This window comes from Anabrus simplex, chromosome 4 (genome assembly GCF_040414725.1).
Source record: "Anabrus simplex isolate iqAnaSimp1 chromosome 4, ASM4041472v1, whole genome shotgun sequence".
Taxonomy (NCBI): domain Eukaryota; kingdom Metazoa; phylum Arthropoda; class Insecta; order Orthoptera; family Tettigoniidae; genus Anabrus; species Anabrus simplex.
Window position 1 is genome coordinate 84,202,240 of NC_090268.1, and position 22,453 is coordinate 84,224,692.

The window sequence follows — 22,453 nt, forward strand, 5'->3', positions numbered from 1 at the left end:
GGCCTTACTTAAGGTACAGCCCCAGCATTTGCCTGGTGTGAAAATGGGAAACCACGGAAAACCATTTTCAGAGCTGCCGATAGTGGGATTCGAACCTACTATCTCCCGGATGCAAGCTCACAGCCGCGCGCCTCTACGCGCACGGCCAACTCGCCCGGTAAAAAAAATTTGCGATTAGATAGATACATACATACATACATACATACATACATACATACATATATACATACATAGTAATTATAGACTGTTATTGACTTTCAACGTTCAGTCTGCAAGCCTCTGTGAATTTACTCAATGTCGCCACAATCCTCGATTTGCAACTAGGGTTGTGGCCTCATTTAGTTCTATACCTCTTATCTTTAGATCGTTAGAAACCGAGTTTAACCATCGTCGTCTTGGTCTACCTCTACTTCTCTTACCCTCCATAACAGAGTCCATTGTCCGACTCGTTGGCTGAATGGTCAGCGTACTGGCCTTCGGTTCAGAGGGTCCCGGGTTCGATTCCCGGCCGGGTCGGGGATTTTAACCTTCATTGGTTAATTCCAATGGCCCGGGGGCTGGGTGTTTGTGCTGTCCCCAACATCCCTGCAACTCACACACCACACATAACACTATCCTCCACCACAATAACACGCAGTTACCTACACATGGCAGATGCCGCCCACCCTCATCGGAGGGTCTGCCTTACAAGGGCTGCACTCGGCTAGAAATAGCCATACGAAATTATTATTATTACAGAGTCCATTATTCTCCTAGGTAACCTATACTCCTCCATTCGCCTCACATGACCCCACTACCGAAGCCGGTTTATGCGCACAGCTTCATCCATAGAGTTCATTCCTAAATTAGCCTTTATCTCCTCATTCCGAGTACCCTCCTGCCATTGTTCCCACATGTTTGTACCAGCAATCATTCTTGCTACTTTCATGTCTGTTACTTCTAATTTATGAATAAGATATCATGAGCCCACCCAGCTTTTGCTCCCGTAAAGCAAAGTTGGCCTGAAAACAGACCGATGTAAAGACAGTTTCGTCTGGGAGCTGACTTCCTTCTTACAGAATACGGTTGATCGCAACTGCGAGCTCACTGCATTAGCTTTACTACACCTTACTACTGTATATTACCATCCTGGGAGAACACACAACCTAAATACTTGAAATTATCGACCTGTTCTAGCTTTGTATCGCCAATCTGACATTCAATTCTGTTGAATTTCTTACCTACTGACATCAATATAGTCTTCGAGAGGTTGATTTTCATACCATACTCATTGCACCTATTTTCAAGTTCCAAGATATTAGACTGCAGGCTTTCGGCACAATCTGCCATTAAGACCAAGTCGTCAGCATAGGCCAAACTGCTTACTACATTTCCACCAAACTGAATCCCTCCCTGCCATTTTATACCTTTCAGCAGATGATCCATGTAAACTTCAAACAGCAAAGGTGAAAGATTACAGCCTTGTCTAACCCCTGTAAGTACCCTGAACCAATAACTCATTCTACCATCAATGTTCACTGAAGCCCAATTGTCAACATAAATGCCTTTGATTGATTTTAATAATCTACCTTTAATTTCAGTCCCCCAGTATAGCGAACATCTTTTCCCTCGGTACCCTGTCATATGCTTTCTCTAGATCTACGAAACATAAACACAACTGCCTATTCCTCTCGTAGCATTTTTCAGTTACCTGGCGCATACTGAAAATCTGATCCTGACAAACTCCCTATGGTCTGAAACCACACTGGTTTTCATCCAACTTCCTCTCAAGGACTGATTGCACCCTCCCTTCCAAGATGCCATGAATACTTTGCCTGGTATACTAATCAATGAGATACCTCGAAAGTTGTTGCAATCCTCCCTATTCCCTTGCTTATAGATAGGTACAATTACTACTTTTGTCCAATCTGAAGGTACCTTACCAACACTCCTTGCTAATTTTACTACTCTATGAAGCCGTTTTATCCCTGCCTTCCCACTATACTTCACCATTGCAGGTCTAATTTCATCTATTGCTGATGCTTTATGACAATGGAGTTTATTTACCATCCTTTCCAATTCCTCACGCGTAATTTCACCAACATCATTTTCTTCTTCCCCACGAGCTTGGCATTTCGCAACACCACCAGGATGATTTCCTTTTACATTGAGAAGATGTTCAAAATATTCCCTCTACATCTCCAGTGATTCCCTGGGATATATTATTATGAGTTCACCTGAATTACTCAAAACACTGTTCATTTCCCTTTTCCCTCCCTTCCCCAGATTCTTTATTACTGTCCAGAAAGGTTTACCTGCTGCTTGACCTAGCCTTTCCAGGTTATTACCAAAATCTTCCCACGAATTCTTTTTGGATTCAAAAACTATTTGTTTCGCTCTGTTTCTTTCATCTATGTATAAATCCCTGTCTGCCTCGGCCCTTGTTTGGAGCCATTTCTGATAAGCCTTCTTTTTACGTTTACAAATTGCTCTCACTATCATTCCACCAAGATGTTCGCCTTTTCTCATCTTTAAACACAGTTCTTCTTAGGCATTCCCTTGCCGTTTCTACTACAGCATCCCTGTATGCCACCCATTCCCTTTCTATATCCTGAACCTGCTTGCTGTCTACCGTTCGAAACTTCTCACTAATCATATCCATGTACTTCTGTCTAATTTCCTCGTCCTGGAGATTTTCTACCCTTATTCGTTTGCAGACAGATTTCACTTTCTCTACCCTAGGCCTAAAGATACTTAGTTCACTACAGATCAGATAGTGGTCTGTATCATCAAAAAATCCCCAAAAAACTCGTACATTCCTAACAGATTTCCTGAATTCGAAGTTGGTTAATATATAGTCTATTATGGATCTGGTACCCCTAGCCTCCCATGTGTAGCGGTGAATAGCCTTATGCTTGAAGAATGTATTCGTAACTGCTAAACCCATACTAGCACAGAAGTCCAGCAAACGCTTCCCATGTCCATTAGCTTCCATATCTTCCCCACATTTACCAATCACCCTTTCGTATCCTTCAGTTCTATTCCCTCAATGTCACTCAATGCTTCATAAAACTTGTCAACTTCATCCTCATCTTGTTTTAAATGTTAATTAACTTCGGTTTTCACGTAATCTCAGTCTGAAGTTAACACGTTAAATGAAAGCGCTCCTTTAGCAATGTGTGGAACCATGACAAATTGGCGTAGAGAGGAAATCACTGTTACCGGCAAGCAGTGCTGGAATAACGGCTGTATAGGAGTGAAGTGCGGTTTCCGGCAAGACTAACTGTACGGCCTGGAGGCATGATTGACATGCAAGCACATGCCATGAGACACAAGTAACTTCACGAAATATAAGTGTTTAGGTGGAAGGCCTCTCACAAATTTCACATGATTTACAGTGAAAGATATATTTCAGAAGATTAAAAGCAATTAAAAATCAAAAAGGCTATGGATATTGAACAAAATGAAAATGTATTCCCGAAAAATTACGGAATAAGTAGAAAGTCTTGCCTTCCATGGCTTACGCTGCCTGAACCGCCATCGATAGACCTCAAGTGTAAGCATGTGAAATGTAGAGCTGTTCAAGCTCTATAAAAAAATCCACGAGGGCATATACTTACCTCCAAACAGCGATTTTAGTTCATAGTCAGTTGTAAAAAAAATAACACTTTTCAAATAAATAAATAAATAAATAAATAAATAAATAAATAAATAAATAAATAAATAAATAAATAAATAAATAAATAAACAAACAAATAAATAGAGATTTTCCCCAAATTTTATACATCCAAATAAAGTGTTTAACCTCCTCTAGGACTCATTAAAGATTAAAATAATCTTAAAAGTACATAATTTGCATCAATGGTTCGGGAGATACGACCGTTAACCTTAAAATATCCTAAAAAATTATTAATTTCATATTGTACATCAAGCCTGTGACATTTATACCGTCATATTTTACTGTACAGCATCCATAATAATGGCAGTCAATAATAATAATAATAATAATAATAATAATAATAATAATAATAATAATAATAATAATAATAATAATAATAACAAAATTTAAAATGTATAAATAATCCCATATTAAAATTAAACATCCTATCTCCAGTTATCTGAAAAGAGAGAATCTTCACTAATGATAGTTCAATGGTTATGTCTCTACTGAGATCAGCTAGCTTAAGCTATAGCTGCTGCGCTCTTACACCAGCTAGGCTTTTCCATCTCGTGGCACCAATCGCTGCTTAGGAATCACGCGGAGGAGGCAGTCTGAAGATTATCTCCAGCTTCATTCATTGTTTTTGTTCCTGTGTTGGAAGTTGTGCTACGAGTTACATTTGTGTCTGTGATAAGAGTTGTACTGCGAGTTACAGCAAACTACGTTCGTTATGGCTGTGTAACGTAAGAAGCTGACTCTCCAAGAAAAGATTGACATCATTAGTGATCTTGAAAGGGATAGCCAAGTACCTTTGTCACAGATGGCAAAAAAAATATGACCTGGCAAACTCTACACTGTTTGGCATAATGAAACAGAAGGAAGCAATTCTAACCGCGGAAGTGGAGTGCAGTTCTGGGGCTAAAATACGGAAGAATATTTGTTCTTTGCCGTACAAGGAGCTAGAAAATATTTTAATGAAATGATTCAGGCGAAAAAGAGTTGAGAACGCTCCAACTGAAGGGAATATAGTTAAAAAGCTTGAGAAGTCTCACTTAAGCTGGGTTTGGTCGATTTCCATGCATCTAATGGCTGGTTTGATCGTTTTAAAAAACGGCACGAACTTTCATTCCAAAATTGTGCGGCGAGAGTATGGAAGTTAATGACAATACAGTTGCGTACTGGAAAAAGAATATGTTACTTCAACTTCTTGAAGGATATGATGTTAAGGATATTTTTAACGCTGATGAAACGGGAGTGTTTTACAATTTGCTCCCGTCCAAGACACATGCTGTTCGCGGAGAAAAATGCCACGGAGGCAAAAAAATTGCGTGTTCGGCGACGGGAGTGAAAAATTACCCCCACTAATAGGAAAATTTAAGAATCCAATATGCTTCAAGAACACCCATACACTTCCACGTTAAATATGATTTTAATAAAGCGCGTGGAAGACATCAGAGATATTTCTAAAATTTTTACTAAGTTTGGATGCTAAGATGGGATCAGCAGGAAGGAAGATAGTGCTGGTTATAGACAGATGTCTAGCTCATCCTTCAGATATATCTTTTCTGCAGAATAACAAAGTGGTTTTCTTTCTTCCTAACTGCACCAGTTACCTGCAGCCTTTGGACCTTCATTTTGTGAAAGTGAAGTACAGGAAGGCCCTGGTTCAAAGAGCTATTTCTTTCCTCGAAAGAAATGAGGAAATTAAATTGAATATACTCCAAGCCATGCATATGTTTGTAGCAGCATGGTAACTAGTCACAACAGACACTATTCAAAACTGCTTTGGTGATGCAAGTTTTCGTGCCATTTCAGAAGTTTTTAATGAAGATGATACTACTGATGGCATTAGGGAAATCTGGGGGATTGTATAGAACTTGAGTACCACCACATTCAAAGAATTTGTTACTTATGATAATGATATCCTAACCTCAGCACCACAGATGGATGTTGGAGACCTTTGTGACGATGCAAAAAAGACAAAGTACTGAAGAGAAAGAAGAGGAGGATCCAGCAGAACCAACTTTTGAGGCAGCAGTGGAGGGACTGGATACTGTTCGCCGGTTGATGAAGATCTCATCAAGTCTCAACCAAATTGAGAGAAAACTTCCTTTCGTGAAACATCTGGGCAAGAGGAAGCAAACTACTGTACTGGACTATTTCAGAAAGTGAAGGTAAATACCTCCTCATTGTCTGTTTATGAGAAATCTCTTTAAAATCATGCTAGGCCTCTGTTCCTTCAATTTAAAACTGCAAGTTAGTAATACCAGTTTCTCTTTTCTTGCTGCAGGTTGTGTTCCCAAGGGCTCACTAAGGAATCTGTTACGTCTGCTGTTTTGTAAATCATCATTATTTTACAGTTCCAGTTTCCTAGGTACTGTTGGTGAGTCTCTTCCACTTAGTCTTATTGAGATACGTTCTGTTGTTAATGACGTCCTCCAGTGCCTTTCCCCGATCTGCAATGCCCATCCTTACGATGTCCATCCAGTGGGTTCTTGGTCTTCCCACCATCCGCTTCCCTGCCACATGTCTCTGCAAGTTAACATATGCTATCCTTGTTGGTTCCATCCTCATTACATGCCCAAACCATCTCAGTCTGGACATACTGACCCGATCTAACAACGATGTAACAATCCTAGCTTCCTTCCTAACCACATCATTCCTCAACTTGTCGAGTTTGATTTTTTGAATTGTGGACCTAAGGAACTTCATCTCAGATGCCTGCAACCTGGATGAGTCTTTCTCTGTGAGGGTGCAGGTTTCAATACCATACGTTAAGATTGGTATGAAGTACTGATTGAACACCACCAGCTTGGATTTTGTTGGTACTTTGGGATCCCAGGCCTTCGGGCTGAGCAGCAGTCGCTTGGTAGGCCAAGGCCCTTTAGGGGCTGTAGTGCCACGGGGTTTGGTTTGGTTTGGGATCCCAGAGGAGTGTTCGTACTTGCTAGTAAAAGTGAGAGCTCGCCTGCACTCTATTTGCCACCTCCTTCGTGGCTAGTGTATCTCGAGATATTACACTGCCGAGGTATGTGAAGCTTTCCACACTTTCTAGTGGATGGTTTCCTAGCATGATGTTCACTGGTCGTCGCCCTCTGTTTATTGTCATCACTACTGTTTTTAGTTCGCTTATCTTGAGATTGAACTCCTGGAACTTCACCTTCCATTCATTGAGTCTCGACTTATTTGTTCCTCAGTTTCTGCCTAGATCACATCATCAGAAAAGGCCATTGTATTTAGTTCACCAGAGGTTTTCTTGATGTTCTTCATTACGTCATCCATGATGCTGATAAACAATAATGGGGACAGTGCACTGCCTTGCTGGACTCCACTTTCGGTCTTGAACCAGGATGAATGTCACCCAAGTGCACACAGCTGGGACAGTTCTCTTACACCATTTGAACTTTCCTCACCAGTCCCTCTGGCACATTCCTTTTTCTCAGGCATTCCCATATCTTCTCTCTTGCAATGTTGTCATATGCCTTCTCAATGTCAAGGAAAACCATAAACAGATCTCTGTCTTTTCCCCAGTATTTTTCCATTAACATACGGACTCTGAAGATTAGGTCTGTTGTGGACCTGTTAGGCTTGAAGCCATACTGTTCCTCTTCAAACTGTGGCTCTGACTCACAATCTGCTCTCTAAGATTTTCTCAAGAGAAAGGAGTGCTATTCCCCGGTAGCTGGAGCATTTTCGGCAATTTCCTTTCTTAAACAGGGGGATAATGACACCCTTGCTCCTATCAGTAGCTACCTTGCCATTTTTCCAAACTGCATTGAGTACTCTGTGTAGCCACTGTAAACCCTGGACTCCTGCTGCTTTAATCATGTCCATGCTCACTACATCGATGCCTGGGGATTTCTCTTGCGGCATCTTCTTACTGGCTGCTTCTGTTTCTGCCCATGTAATGGGAGGTTCCTCTGTGCAGGTTTCAACAGCTGGTTCTTTTGTTTTCTGATCTGCTTCTGTCTTGTTCAATAGGTGATCAAAATGATTCCTCAGAACCTCTCTGATGTCCTCTTCTTTCCTGGCCAGGTTTCCATTAGGATCCTCAATTGCTTTGATAGTTTCAACTGAATTCCTTTTGTTTTTGATCACTCTGAACAATAGTTTCATATTGCCTCTGCTGCCTTCCTTCAGTTTTTGAGTAAATTTCTCCAAACACTATCTTCTCCTCTTCTACTACTCTTAACTCTCAATTTCTTGTCCCAGTAAACTTGCTCAAGGTCTCTTGATCTTCCCCTCGTCCCTTACCTGTTCTGGCTTGGATTTCTCTCTATCTCGTTCTTTTTGTGCCATGTTCCTTTCCTTTAATGAGGATCTTACTCTTTTGTTCCACCAGGGTGCCTCTTTTTCTCTTACTCTCGCACTTGTCTTCCTGCAAACCTCTATTGCTTCTTTTATTAAGGTGTTTTTAAATATTGTCCACTCTACCTCACCACTTCTGTAGGCAGTTGTCCTCTGATATGGACCTGATAGTCTGTCCTTTTTCTAATCTGTTGTATTTCTCACACCTTAATCTTAGGTAATTTCCTGGTTGTTATCTTTGGTACATTAATGACTTTCAGATCTGCTACTAATAACTGGTGGTCACTATTGAGGTTCTCATTTGGAATCACCTTGATATCAGTCCCAAGTCTACTTCTTTCTTTATCTGTAATGACATAGTCAATGACTGTCTTGCTCTTTCCATCCCAGCTGTAACGGTTAATCTTATAATGGATTCTTTTGTTGAACCAACTGTTTTTTACTACCAAACAGTTTCTTATGCAGAAGTTTAGGAGATGTTCCCCTTCTGAATTCCTTTTCCCATAGTCATGTGGTCCCATCACCTTTTCATAGCTATTCCTGTCGGTCCCGAGCTGTGCGTTGAGGTCCCCGATGATTATTGCCCTCTCTTCACTGATGGTCTCTTCTAGGTCTCTGAGAAACTTGTTCTTTTCATCTTGATTGCAACCTGTCTGAGGGGCATACACTTGCACCAGTGTCAGCTTCTCTTTCCCAAGGTGAACTGTTGTCTTTATAATCATCTCATTGACGTACTGGATCTCTGTAATACCATCTAACTCTTTAGAAAATATCAATCCTACTCCATTTCTCATCTCTTTGTTGTTACCATTCCAGTAGAGGGTATAGTTTTTCCTCAACGCTTTCTTCCCTTTACCTTTCCATTTAGTTTCACTCAGTCCTAGGATTGATATTTTCCTTCTCTCCATGATATCCACTAACTCTTCACATTTCCCAGTCAAACTCAATACATTGATTGTTCCCATTCGAGTGTGTTGTCTTCTCCGGGGTTGCTGCACAATTGCAAGGCTTGGCCTATCATCAGGCTGTAAGCCATCATACCTGGCGTGGGTGTGTGGGTGCTGTTTTCTACTTCGAGTTCTTTGTTTGCACCCAAGGCTCGTATAAGTGTTGAAAGCGACTGGAGTTACTCTCCAACTGACTTGCTAGGCCTAACATTAGAGAAGATTTTCTGACAGGGATATATCCCTTAGCCTTTAGCAGTCCCCAGCCACATCCACAAGGCAGCAGCTTCCAGTTGAATTCTTGTGTCTTTTCCTACACAATGGCTTCAACAAGCCCCCTAAGGGTGAACCCCTCTGCCCATAGCCATTGGTTCTCCCTTACTTTGTCAGGTTTGGTAACAGCCGCCCAACCCTTGGCAAGACAGTCGCAGGTTGTACCGTCTACTGTCGCATATGGTAGCAGGATGTTTTGTAAATATTTTCTGTTATTCTTCTGTTAATTTGAGTTTTTAATATTAATACCATATTTACGCGAATAATCCCTGCATTTTTAAATTATTTTTTTTTAATTTTGAGGCACGAAATTGGAGTGCAGGTTTTATTTGCGTCAAGGTTGCCAACACGCTCCTGGCTCACTTAGTTTTCGATGCTGAGTGTACAGTTATGCTTTGTGCAACCGTAGATGGAAGAAAACTGTCCCCATATGACATATTTAAACAGTAAACAATTCAGACTTTTAATTCTAAACTGACTTTACATTTTTTTTAAATAGTACTGTATTTTATAGAGTAATTTAAATTCAAAATTTCTCCGTGTCATGATAGAACATGTCTTCCGGAACGTGCAGAGATAGCTTTCCGCAATTGCACTCACTTCGGTGTGTCTATCGGGTGTTTCATAGTTGAAAATAGAGTGAAATCGTAATTCTTTTGTATTCAGAGTTTTAAGGAATACCACAGTATCACGTAGCAGGCAGTATGCGGAAAAGCAGAATCCGCGAAAACTGGCGAGGGTTGATATTTCTGAATTACAAGATGGCTGTTAATTCGAAATCACGTAACTGGAAGTCCGATTTCTGTATTACAAAGACTTAGAATTAACAGGGTTTTACTGTATCGCAAAACTAACATCAGATTTCGCCGGTGTGTCTATTTCAAGTGTTTACATTGCACGAAAAAAATTATCCACCACCGGTTGTGTTACTGTCCAGTAAAAGGAGACCGCGTGTGAGAAGTGTTTTAGCCGTGGAATGTGACAAACTTGTGAGTAATTTAGGAGAGGATTCTAGTGATGCAAGAGACAAAGAATCTTCCCATCTACAGGGAATAGAGCCTATTGCAAGTTCAGATTAATGAAATACCTGTCACGTAAGTAAGCCTACTTGCTCATTTTAATGGAAAATATATTTCATAGAGTGATAATGTATTTTAATCATCTCTGGCAAAGCAGCTATATCCGTAAATTTACATGTTCGTATTTGTGTAAAGACCACGTGGACCTTGCGGAGTGATACAAAATGTTTGTTATGCCAACGTTACTCTTTCGATGGAAGAATTTTAGTTCATTTAACTTTTTTTCAAAATGAGTCTTCCTAAAATGACGGTGCGGGCATTATTCGGGTAAATACGGTATATACAATAACAAAGTTTTATTATGATCCACCTGTTCAATACATTAAATTAGTCACTTGCAATAAATACGGTATGTTCATTTATTACTTCTTGACATTACATAAGTTGAAGACATAAAAGTGTGTTATTTCTTGTCATATATAGCCTATTTTCTTTGAACCCACTTTTAAGGAAAAAATCCTTTTTAAGGAAGAAATATCAAATCCTCCTGAAATTCGTTAAAAAGGGGTTCCACTGTAATTTCTATTCCTTTGCCACCACTATTGCCACTTAGAAATTCATAGAAAAACAGCAGGGTAAAAAATTTGAGGACAAGTACATTGTAGTTGAGCGCATCAGAGCATAAATTCATTTCGGTAATGAGCTCACACAAGATAAAAAGTCAAGTGAAAGGAGCCGAGAACAAAAATTCGGAAAACTATTTGGGGATTCGATGTTTTGAAGAAAGTGTATGGTTATAACTGTTATTTACCATAGAGAATGGACAGAAACTGAAAGTCTGCATAAACGTTCTTCTAACCACTAGAGGTTCGAAGGAGGATGTTTTTTATGACTGGGTAGAACCTTTCTATGGCAACAGTGAGGAATCAATACAAAATATAAAAAGAGGATTTCCACAAGACAGCAACACAATCAGTTCAAAAAAGTTCAAATCTGATTCGTAAGAAAATGGCTGTCATTAATTCCTAGTGCAAAATCATTGCTGCTGATCATCTAGCAATCGAAGCTACGTTGAGCCTTGTTTTATATCAATAACATGCATGAAATTTACAAACAGTGGTGCCAGCAGCACGATACAGCTCATGTAGAAAGGAAGTACTTAACTGAAGAAATTTATTCATGACTAGCTGATGTACCCGTGCTTTGCTACAGAATTCTAAATTGTATACAGAATTCCAGGTTAGGTAGTGTACACATAAGATTGTATTAAATTGCATAGCTCTTAACATTACCCTAGAAACAAGACAGGAAAGTCACCAAACATCTTTTTTAAGTGAAGATTGGATTAGGGAATGTTCATTGTAATGGTAGGCCCTCTTGCCTACCATCAATCATAATCAAGTTGGGGAATTTTCATTATAGTGGCAGACTCTCACTCTCCACCTGCCTTTTTACTCCTCAAACACTGCCTTAGTGGTTTTTCCAAGTGAAATCAACATAGGTCATTACAATGACGCTAGTAGGAATGTCGCGATTAAAAACAATGCTATCATATGAAATACTCAATCAAATGAAAAACCACACATTTTCTCACTTTTAACGAACAGTAGTATGCTGCCAATCTAACAGTTCAAAGCCGCAGGGCTGGAATGACCAGGCCGCAGACACCCGTGAACGCTCCTCTGCCGTTATTCCGTTAAATGTGCACATCCCTCATTCCAATCAGTGGCCCAGAGTAGGGATTGAATAGCTGAAATGCCATGACGAACCAGTGTGTTACACAGAAGCAGTATCAGAAAATGTATGAATCAAAGAAATCGTATGCTAGAGAAGAAAGTTATCCAACTCCCCTGCTATTTTCTGCCAATATTCAGGCAGGCTGTTATACTTGGTACACAGTAGTAATCGCAGCATAAGAGACAAAGAACATCACAACAAACGATGGTCAATTTAATGGTATGAGATTTCGAAATTGTAGGCCTCTTAGTTTTCTTCCGATTCTGAAATACCACTCTTATAATAGTCAGCATGGTAAAACTGAATAAAACATCAATGATCAGTAATTGTATTCTCAATAAATTCTGTTATGCAGTACTTTTCGATAGGACCAATAACATAGGTATTGTATTTAAAAATTAAATTTTAGACACCTTCCCCTAAATTACCATTTCATACAGTGTGAATAAAATTGTTTATAGCTTAGACTGTAGTTCCTTATTCCCCGACTATAAACCGATTTTCATTAAATACGGCTTATCTATTTTCTTGTGGCTCGGCGTTCATATGGACTTAGCAACAAAAATACAAATTCATGAATATCTCTGTTATCATAGCCCGTACGTTAAAAATGTATAAGACACAGTTGACTGGAAATTTAATTCTATATAACTTTTAGGCCTTCCCCTAAACTACCATTTCGCTCAGCATGAATAAAATGATTTATAGCCCAGATTGTAGTGGCTCATTCCCTGACTTTACATACCGATTATCATTATATTCTCTACAGTTGTTTTCTCGTCATGCATGTACATACATACAGAAGGAATTACGGAAAAGTAAAAAAGATGCATTTCCGTGATACTGTGGACATGACGAAAACAGAAATACCATTCTTTTAAAATTCTGAGCAATGAACAAACAAAACTCTTATTTTATATATATAGATCTGTATTAAATAAATTTCACTTTTCCTAGTATGGGGACAATATCACAAGAACTTCAATTTTCCGAACCACCCAGTTTAAGTGATGATGGAGGTTGTTTTTTTAGGGGGCCTAACATCGAAGGTCATCGGCCCCTAATGGAACGAGATGAACGACATGAGGTATGAAGTTAAAAGTTTAAAACGTGTCCACTGACTAGAGTTTAAAAAAAATGGTGATCTAATACGCAATGCCTTATTTTCTAATAAAATAAGAGAAAATACAGGAAACAAAGGAGTAAGGCATTGCCTGGTAGGGCAGATATATACACATATTTTATGTTAGACGTTAAAATAACACATTAAAACGCGCAACACAAACTAAAATGAAGTCAATGGGATAAAAGCGCAATTGAAACGAAAAACACCAGGGGCCTGTTCGACGAACGAACTTTGCAACTTTTCAACTTTGCACTCTTCACTTTTCAAATTTTGCAAAGTGCAAAGTCTTTCTGTTCCACCATGGTCTAGGTTGTACTTTTCAATTTTTTCGCAAAGTGAAAAGTCTTTGCGAATGAGTGATACGATCGAGTTTATTCCATGAGCAAACTGTATAGGCCTAATACTCTACGATTTTAATGCTTTACTTTTCGCGGCGAATTTGACGGTATAATTGTCGTACAGTTTACGTTTTTATCATGGGAAAAAAGGTTATTAAAAGTAGCTGGCTGTGCTGGAAGTTGTCAAGGAGAAACGTGACATACTTTTTCGACAACTTTAAAGACAACCTCTCAAATTATGACACATCAATATTAACGAGAGTAGGCTGCCGTCAACACATTCACACACAGAAGGAAATTCACCCTTCATTAGAAATGCCGTCGCTATATTGAGTGGATTATCAGGCCAATGTACTGTTAGGGAATATTACATTTACTATAACATCTACAACTTTGGTAACAGTTCGCAAATAATTGTTTTGATGTCCCATGCATTGGTGTTACACCGTGCAGCTGGGCACCATTTACTAACCAATGTAAGCATGTAAGAATTTGTTCTTTTCCGGAAAGGGATTGACTTCTTTTTGATACATGTTTCAATAAATGTCCGATCATTTCAAGAATATAATGAGCCTGTGTTGGGGTAACATGAAATCACTCGCGAAAGTCCGTCGAAGTGAGGTTATGAAAATTAATCTCGTCTTTGTACGTTCTCTTATTGGATTCTTCATCACTGTCCTCACTTGATGCTAATAAAAGCTCACGTCGTAACGTGTTTATATCACTAAACCAAATTCTAAGCCGAGAAACTAGTGTACATACTCGTTAATTAACATATGAAAAGGGAATCACCTCTTTGCAAGATTTATGAAAACTTTTCACTTCATTTCTTTGCACTTTGCATTTCTGTACCAATGGAGGAACATAACAGGCTTGAAAAGTGAAAAGATTCCTAACTTTTCACTTTTCACTTTGCAAGTTAAATCTGAAAAGTGATGGTGGAACAAAATCTGAACTGAAAAGTGCAAAGTGCAAAGTTGCAAAGTTCGTTCGTGGAATAGGCCCCAGAACAAAGGACATCATTACACGCAATAAAACAGACCACTATCCCTCATAAAGCGGATGACGAGGTCTGCTGAATGCTCATCATCTCGCAAGATACGGGAGACTGTACTCGGAAGGCTAAGGCGCAAATCGACCAGGGCCAGTGAAGAGCAAAATCGTCCACATAGAGCGACGGTATTACTGCTGGACCAGAAGCAGCGACAATACCCTTTATGGCAATCGCAAACAGAGTGACACTAAGGACCGATCCCTGTGGGACTCCATTCTCCTGAACGTGATATTGCGAATATGACCTCCCTACTCAAACATGGAATAGACGGAGGGACAAAAAATTCGCAATAAATACCGGCAAGTTACCTCGGAATCTCCACTGATGCAGGACTGAAAGGATACCATATCGCCATGTGGTGTCGTAGGTCTTCTCCAAGTCAAAGAAAACAGCTACCAAGTGCTGTTTGCGGAGAAACGCATCCTGGATAGAGCTTTCCAGGCGTAGCAAGTGGTCAGTGGTGGATCGAGAGCCTTTTAAACTACACTGGTACTCGGACAAAAGTCCTTGTTTCTCCAGACACCACACAAACTGGCGATTTACCATCCTCTCAAATAGCTTACACAGGCAGTTTGTAAGACAAATCAGCCTGTAGCTTCCTGCATATTTAGGATCTTTGACAGGCTTGAGGACAGGAATGACGATGCCCTCTCGCCACTGAAACGGAAAAATCACCCTCTATCCAGATTCGGTTGAACACACGAAGGAGATATATTAGACTATCATCACTAAGGTGTTTCAACATCTGGTTATGGATGGTGTTCGGTCCAGGAGACGTGTCCTTGCAAAGCGCTAAGGCGATGCGGAGTTCACACTCCGTAAAGGGCACGTTGTAGTTCTCTGAAGCTTGGGTGGCAAAACTAAGCTGATGACGTTCTGCCTCCCGCTTCAGAGCGAGGAAATCAGGATGGTAATTCCTGAAGCCAGATAAATCCGCGAAATGACTAGCTAGATGGTTAGCAATCGTGAGGGGGTCAGTGGCGACACTGCTTGCAATGGAAATTCCTGGTACATGAGATGATCCTTGGATACCCAAAATCCGTCGAAGCTTGGTCCACACTTGAGATGATGGAGTATGCGACGTCATAGACGACACGTATCTCTCCCATGAAGCCTCCTTACTTTGGCGAATAAGAACTCGCGCCTTAGCGTGGAGTTTCATAAATGTTACCAAGTTGGCCGCAGTAGGCTGTCTATGGTAACGTTTGTGAGCACGACGGCGTTCTTTGATAGCTGCTGCTATTTCTACATTCCACCAAGGAACGAGTTTTCGGCGAGGAGTCCCCGAGAACAACGGAATAGACTCCTCGGCAGCAGGAAGAATAACTTGGGTGATTGAAGTTATTTCCTCGTTGACGGTCCGCCTGATATTGTTCTAGTGATGTGTACTTTGGCCAATCAGCACGTTTAAGAATCCATCGAGGAGGAGCCTCGACGGATTTTCGGTTCATCAAAGTAAGAATGATGGGAAAATGGTCACTGTCACAAAGGTCGTCGTGTGTTCTCCACAGAAACAGCGGAACCAATGTTCCGCCGCATAGACTTATGTCTATGCGAGAATATGTGCCGTAGCGTACACTGTAGTGTGTTGGTTCCCCTGTGTTCAAAATACATAAATCCAGCTCTGTTACCAATGTTTCCAGCTCTCTTCCCCGGGGGCAAGGCATCTCAGAGCCCCAGAAGGGGTGATGGGTGTTAAAGTTGCCCAACAAGAGGAAGGGATTGTGGAAGCTGATCTGGAAGATCAGTGACTTCATTGATGTTAAGAGCCTGTCCTGGTGGAAAATAAACATTACACACTGTTGTTATGACAGGCAGCAGAACGCGAACAGCTACGGCCTCCAGCTGGGTTCTTATTGGAACCTCCTCGCTGTAGGTATCAGAACAGACAAAAATGCCAACGCCACCGGAAGCCCGGTGAGCATAATGTCGTTCTGTCGAGTATAGTCGGAAATTTCTCAATACCGTATGACGACCTGGTTGGAAATTTGTTTCCTGAATACAGACTATACTCGCCGAATACTCGCTAATGAGCTGGCGCAGCTCAGCAAGATGCCTATCATAACCGTTACAACTCCATTGTAACAGTGCCATATTGTAAGTGTGACTTCTGACGTTTAGGAAAGGAGCAGCGTAATGCTACCTAATCTAACCTACACTCACATCCCCATCCGAAGATGGAGATTCGTGCTCCATGTGCAGCGCGTCGTCACTAGACGAGGTGATGCAGGCCTTCAATTTCTTCGATGTAGTCCAGGGGCGGGGTTTCTGCCCACGAAGGGAGCGCGCAGTTTTCCCTGAAGGAAGACCTGTTGACGCAGAATCAGTCCCTCCGGGTGGAGTGCGTGAGGCCCCATTGGTAGGAGATTTGGAAGAGCGCCTGATAAGGGCGCTCTTTTTCCCCGCTGTCGATTCTTTTTTAGATGGGCTGGGAGGGGATTTCTCAGCCCTGGTCGACGATGCCACCTGTGCCGGCTTAGGCGCGGCTTTCGCCGACCTTGTAGCGGAAGGAGATGTTGTCTCCTTCCCCTTCTGTTCCGGCGTAGATTTCTTAGCTGGCACAGGCAGATTGATAGTCGAAGGCCGGGATGCACCAGCCTTCGAGCTTGTTCTTTTTGCAGTGTTGCTCCCAGGAGCAACTGCCGTCTTGGGCGCAGCGATCTTCTGAAAAGGTGTTCCTGTTGAAAATGAGGAACCTGGCAGGGACTGTGCTATCAAGCTGAAGTCTAGTGCCTTGGACGGTGCATTCAGAGAATTAAACTTACGGCGCGCTACCTGGTAGGAATGACCCATCCAGTGTCTTGATCTCCTGCATCTTCTTCTCGCTCAGATAGGTCAGACAGGTCCGATCCCGAGGAGAATGAAGACTAGAGCAGTTAGTGCACTTGTACGGAGGTGTGCACTCCTCCGCGCCGTGAGCTACTTTCCCACATGTACCACACACTGACTGATTCGAACAACGAGATACCATGTGTCCGAATCGCTGGCATTGATAGCATCGCATAGGAGGCGGGATGTACGGCCTCACATCGCAACGATAGGTTGTTACCTTGACTTTCTCGGGCAACACTGACAATTTGAAGGAGACCATGAACGCACCCATGGCAACGTCTTCACCGTTGACTTTGCGTGTGATACGCCGGACGTGGGTCACGCCACGGTGCTTCATGTCTTCCATCAACTCATCGTCAGTGTCCAGGACGAGATCACGGTGGAAAATAACTCCACGAACCAGATTCAATGTTTTGTGCTCTTCCACTTTGATGGGGATGTCGCCAAAGTGGTCGCGCTTAAGCAATTGATCGGCCTGGACCGCAGTGCTCATCTTCAGAAGCAAATCACCATTGCGCATTTTCTTCAGGTCCTCAAGTTCACCATATACACCTTCGATATACAGACTGAAAAGGATCAATTTAACTAGCTTGAAATCCTGCCCAACGGTTCTGGTAGCAACCAGGAACCTAGGGAAGCTGGAACCCACACTTAGTCGCTGCACCTGTTCCCAACGGGTTGCCCCCCTTAGAGAATCAAAAGTTAAAGACTTGGGTAGCGAACTCCCCGAGGTGGCAGGCGGAAGTTATTTCGACGCCATGCCCGAAATCATCCTCCCCGAATGCCACCCACACCGATCAGGGGTCTCCGTAGCTGAACCAAGCAGCCAAGGCAATACCCACCTGGTCGTAGCAGGTACTGCCCGGGGTCCGATGTTGGACGATGCCTAATAAGGGATGACTGAGGCAATGAGCACTAGGACTCCCTTCCTCCAGTCACCCGCAATAGCATGTACCCCATACCGTGTACAGAGCACTAAACATAGGAAAAATAAATAGAAATAATTAATAAGAATACGTCCTTCTGGCATTCGGCTGTGCGGGGACCTGTGTTGTCAGGCGGATACTACTGCCCGGGTCCATAACACTCCCACCCGCCGCTTCCTGGGTGGTTTGCTGGCACGGACTTTCGAGCGTAGTCGCACACGTAGGAGCTCCCTCTCCGAGCAGCACGCACATCAAAAATGTTGAGATGGTCTAGATCTAACCCTCAAAAAAAAAAAACAATAAAAAATAAATAGGAGACCATGGCTACATGACTCTTTAAGTCACCTTCTATGACAGGCAAGGATTACCTATGAATGTATTAAACACCTCCCATCCACAGGAGGTCCAACACATTAAACCAAACCGCACTCCATGTCCGCGCCTAGGTCGCCCCTTTTGTAGCCTCACACGACAGGCCGGGGATACCGCGGGTGTATTCTACACGAGCGCCCCCCCACCCGCAGGGGGTAGTGTGTTTGGTCCACGAGAGGTATTTTATTTCCCTCAAGTCCGCCGGCAAGCCGGTTAGGACCCCCCTATCCGCCACCTGGAAAGCGCCACGTGGGAGTATCACCTCTCCCCCTGCTACGCCTGCGTAGCATTTTCGTGGCCCAGTTTAAGTTGGTATGTTCTAAATTTCATTATTTTTATTTGATAAAAATAAATCTGTAAACATATCTGTAAAAATTCTAAATGTATTATACTATAATGTTTATTCATAAGACTTACAGGACTTGACAAAATACCATCTTGTAGGCATAGAACAGCTTCATTCACAAAACGAGACACCATTCGTAGCTGCTTGTCTTTTAACTCCTGAGAGCCTTTGGGCTCCAGCTTATACCTTTGGAAAATTGCCATAGCTTCTTCATTCACATCACGATCTTTCGTACCCTTTTCATAAATATAGCATCCTTTGCCTGATTTGCGACCTGGAGGAAAAATGATTAAAACACATTAGACATCATTTAAAATATATTAGTATATCACAGCATTGTGAGAAGAAAAAAACCCTGATAATTTACAGTGAAAACTTGTTAATCTCTACACTCCACTAGCCAATCTGTCTAGTGTTGGTATTGTGTATCTACACACAAGTTCATAGGGCACCTAAAGATGTATCTGATATTTTCTTTATATTGTCTCATTTTCCATTTAATTTTCCTCTACTTTTCTTTTCTAAACATTCACTTCATATGGAATAATTTGAAAGATCACTCCATCGGATCAGAAGGTCAGACTCATACTGTAAATGTCCCTATTAAACCACAAAAATGGCAGTTTACATACACTTAGCAATAGTTAAATCTGAAGATAAAAGCTACACCAGACATCACAATGTACTGTTTTATATTAAGACCACAACTTTCTTAAACGAAAAAGTGACACAGAAGTGTTGGACATATGTGCAAGAGGCATCGATTTTAATGGACTCCTGTGTAACCACAACATACCATATTTACTCGCGTAAATACAGCGAAGAAAAGCAGAGGGCGGGTCCAATATGCGATAATGTCAATTTTTTTGCAGTAAACACATGACTTCCAGGCTACAAAGAGCTATGAATTGTACATGCTAACATTTGACACTATTTTTAACAAACTTATGAATGTATTCTGAGTTTTACTGTTTAGTTAAGTAGGAAGGGAGTATTTCTAAATGTTAAAATAAATGGAATGCATGAGTGTTAGGCATACATATAAAGTAAATAGAGTCAGTTTTAGTCGCTCAGCGTGGAATGCCGTGTACCGCAAGTCATGACCTAGCCGCTTTCTGTCGCAGAATGCCGTTACCTGCATGCGCTTTGCACTTCTTGCTTTGTGCTTCCACCTTGTGCCTGGATTCATGACTATTACCATTCTTCTGGGTTATATCGATGGAGAAAGGTTTGGTCTTTCATCTCGAGTATAAAAATATCGATGTTGCTTCGATTACATATGATATATCAGATTTCAAAGAGCAAGTTTTTTTTGTCGTGTTGTGTTTACACCATGGCGGCTAAACGTGTGCTTGCAATCGAAGTTTTAGTGCATGATGAGGCGGAAATCTTGGTTTCTCTGAATGATGATTCAGATGTAGAGTCTGAAAGTGAAAGTAGTGACAGTGTGAGAGTGAATGTGGTAATGTAAATACACCACAAAACACGGGTAATTGTGTTCCAGGTCTGCGAAGACATGGGGAATTATATCGGCAAAAGGGAGGTGTTTACGGGAAATAACGAGCCACAAGAAGCTGCGAGGAATTGTTTAGATCTCATGACAATATTTCAATTATTTTTTACATGTGAATTTGTGAGTATGATAGTGGAACAGACAAATATCTATGCAAAACAGCACATGATATGTTGTTTCCTTTTAGGTCAAGGGTAAATGAATGGGTTCCAGTTACTGTGGGGGAGATGTACATAGTCTTTGCATTATATATACTGAAGGGCACTGTTCAAAAACCCACACTGAGGTCCTATTTCTCAAAAAGCCATTTACTAGCTACTCCCATATTTAATTCCGTCATCTCACTTGATAGATTTGAAAGCATAACAAGATTTCTTAATTTCACTGACAATACCACCAAACCCCTTTTTTCAGGGTCCCATGAAACTCTTCAAAATTTGCTTGCTTGCTTGCTACTTGCTTTACGTCCCACCGACTCAGGTAAGTCTTATGGCGACGATCGGATAGGAGAGGCCTAGGAGTGGGAAGGAATTGGCCGTGGCCTTTATTAAGGAACAGCCCCAGCATTTGCCTGGTGTGAAAATGGGAAACCACGGAAAACTATCTTCAGGGCTGCCGACAGTGGGGCTCGAACCCACTATCTCCTGGATGCAAGCTCATGGCTGTGCGCTCCTAAGCGCATAGCCAACTCACCCGGTGTCTTCAAAGTTTCACCTGTTCTAAACTATCTCAATAATAAATTCAAGTCCATGTACCTCCCGGATCGAAAACATTGCAATAGATGAATCCCTCACATTGTGGAAAGGCAGATTCTCATTCAAACAGTATATTCCTCTGAAGGCTTCGCAATATGGCATAAAAACATATGAACTCTGTGAATCCGAAACTGGATATTTATGGTCATTCACGATGTACACAGGAGAAGACACAATTTTTAGTCCTTCCTTCATTTCTTCTAATACATCCAAGATCACTGTAATTGTTATGCACCTCGCAGAACCTCTACTTCATCGCTGCCACACATTATGGACGGACAATTTTCATAACAGCCCACAGTTAGCCAAAGACTTGAAAGACATTAAAACAGATTGTGTAGGTACACTGAGACTAAACAGAAAGAATGTATCAAAGAAAGTGAAAGACACAAAGCTGAAAAAAGGTGAAACTGTAGCTCAGCATGCAGGACCAATATCTATTCTGAAATGGACAAAAAGGTTGTGTCATTTATTTCAACTTACCACAGTGATAAGGCAAGTATTATGCAGAAGAGAGGGGAGAGGAAAGCTAAACTGGTTTGTGCAAGTGACTACAATAAATACATGGGTGGAGTTGACCTCAAAGATCAAATGCTGCAAAGTTATTTGATAGAAAGGGAAAAAATGAGCAAATAGTACATAAAAATTTTTAGGAGGCTTTTAAATGTTACAGTTTTCAACTCTTTTGTAATATGTAAATGTAACCTCCAGAAAAACAGGGCTGACAACTTGAAGTTCAGGGTAGATTTGGTTGAGAGAATTCTAGCCAGGTATGGGAGTGATGTAACTAGAAATGTTCCTGGTCATCATTCAGTGGACCACACTGTGCCTCGTCTCAACGAAAGGCACTTTTTATAGAGGATCCCCCCCAACTGCAAACAAAGCTAGGCCACAGAAGAGGTGTGTGGTGTGCTACAAACAGGGCAAAGGGAAGGAATCAGTGTTCTGGTGCCGAGACTGTGAAACTGGTCTTTGCATAGAGGAATGTTTTAAAATTTACCACACCAAATTAAATTTCTAAGGTAAGCATGGTCTTTTAAAATATGATAGGGGGGATAGCCTAGAATATTGCACGGTGAAACATTTTTTATCACTGCACTCTTCGCCAGTTTTGGTAACTGGTCCCTTGTTTGAATTATGATGGTGTGTTTTATTCTGTATTATAAAAAGTTGTGTGTTGAAACTGAATTCATGTCCTGTCGATCAAAGACTTTGATAGAATTGACCACTGCAATTAGAGTATTAACCGTGTACACTAAGTCTCCAGGCA

The 22,453-nt window shown here is 41.3% G+C and overlaps 1 protein-coding gene and 1 pseudogene across 1 annotated transcript in view; one reads left to right on the top strand and one right to left on the bottom strand.

Moving 5' to 3' along the window:
- The window catches only part of Mtpalpha (monolysocardiolipin acyltransferase Mtpalpha), a 134,690-nt gene that overhangs the window by 9,246 nt on the left and 102,991 nt on the right, over window positions 1-22,453 (bottom strand). Inside the window, exon 11 of the mRNA XM_067145136.2 lies at window positions 18,987-19,189. Within this exon, the coding sequence (XP_067001237.2) occupies window positions 18,987-19,189 (203 nt within the window). The remainder of the gene's footprint in view (window positions 1-18,986; window positions 19,190-22,453) is intronic.
- On the top strand, window positions 20,249-22,204 carry LOC136872083 (piggyBac transposable element-derived protein 4-like; annotated as a pseudogene).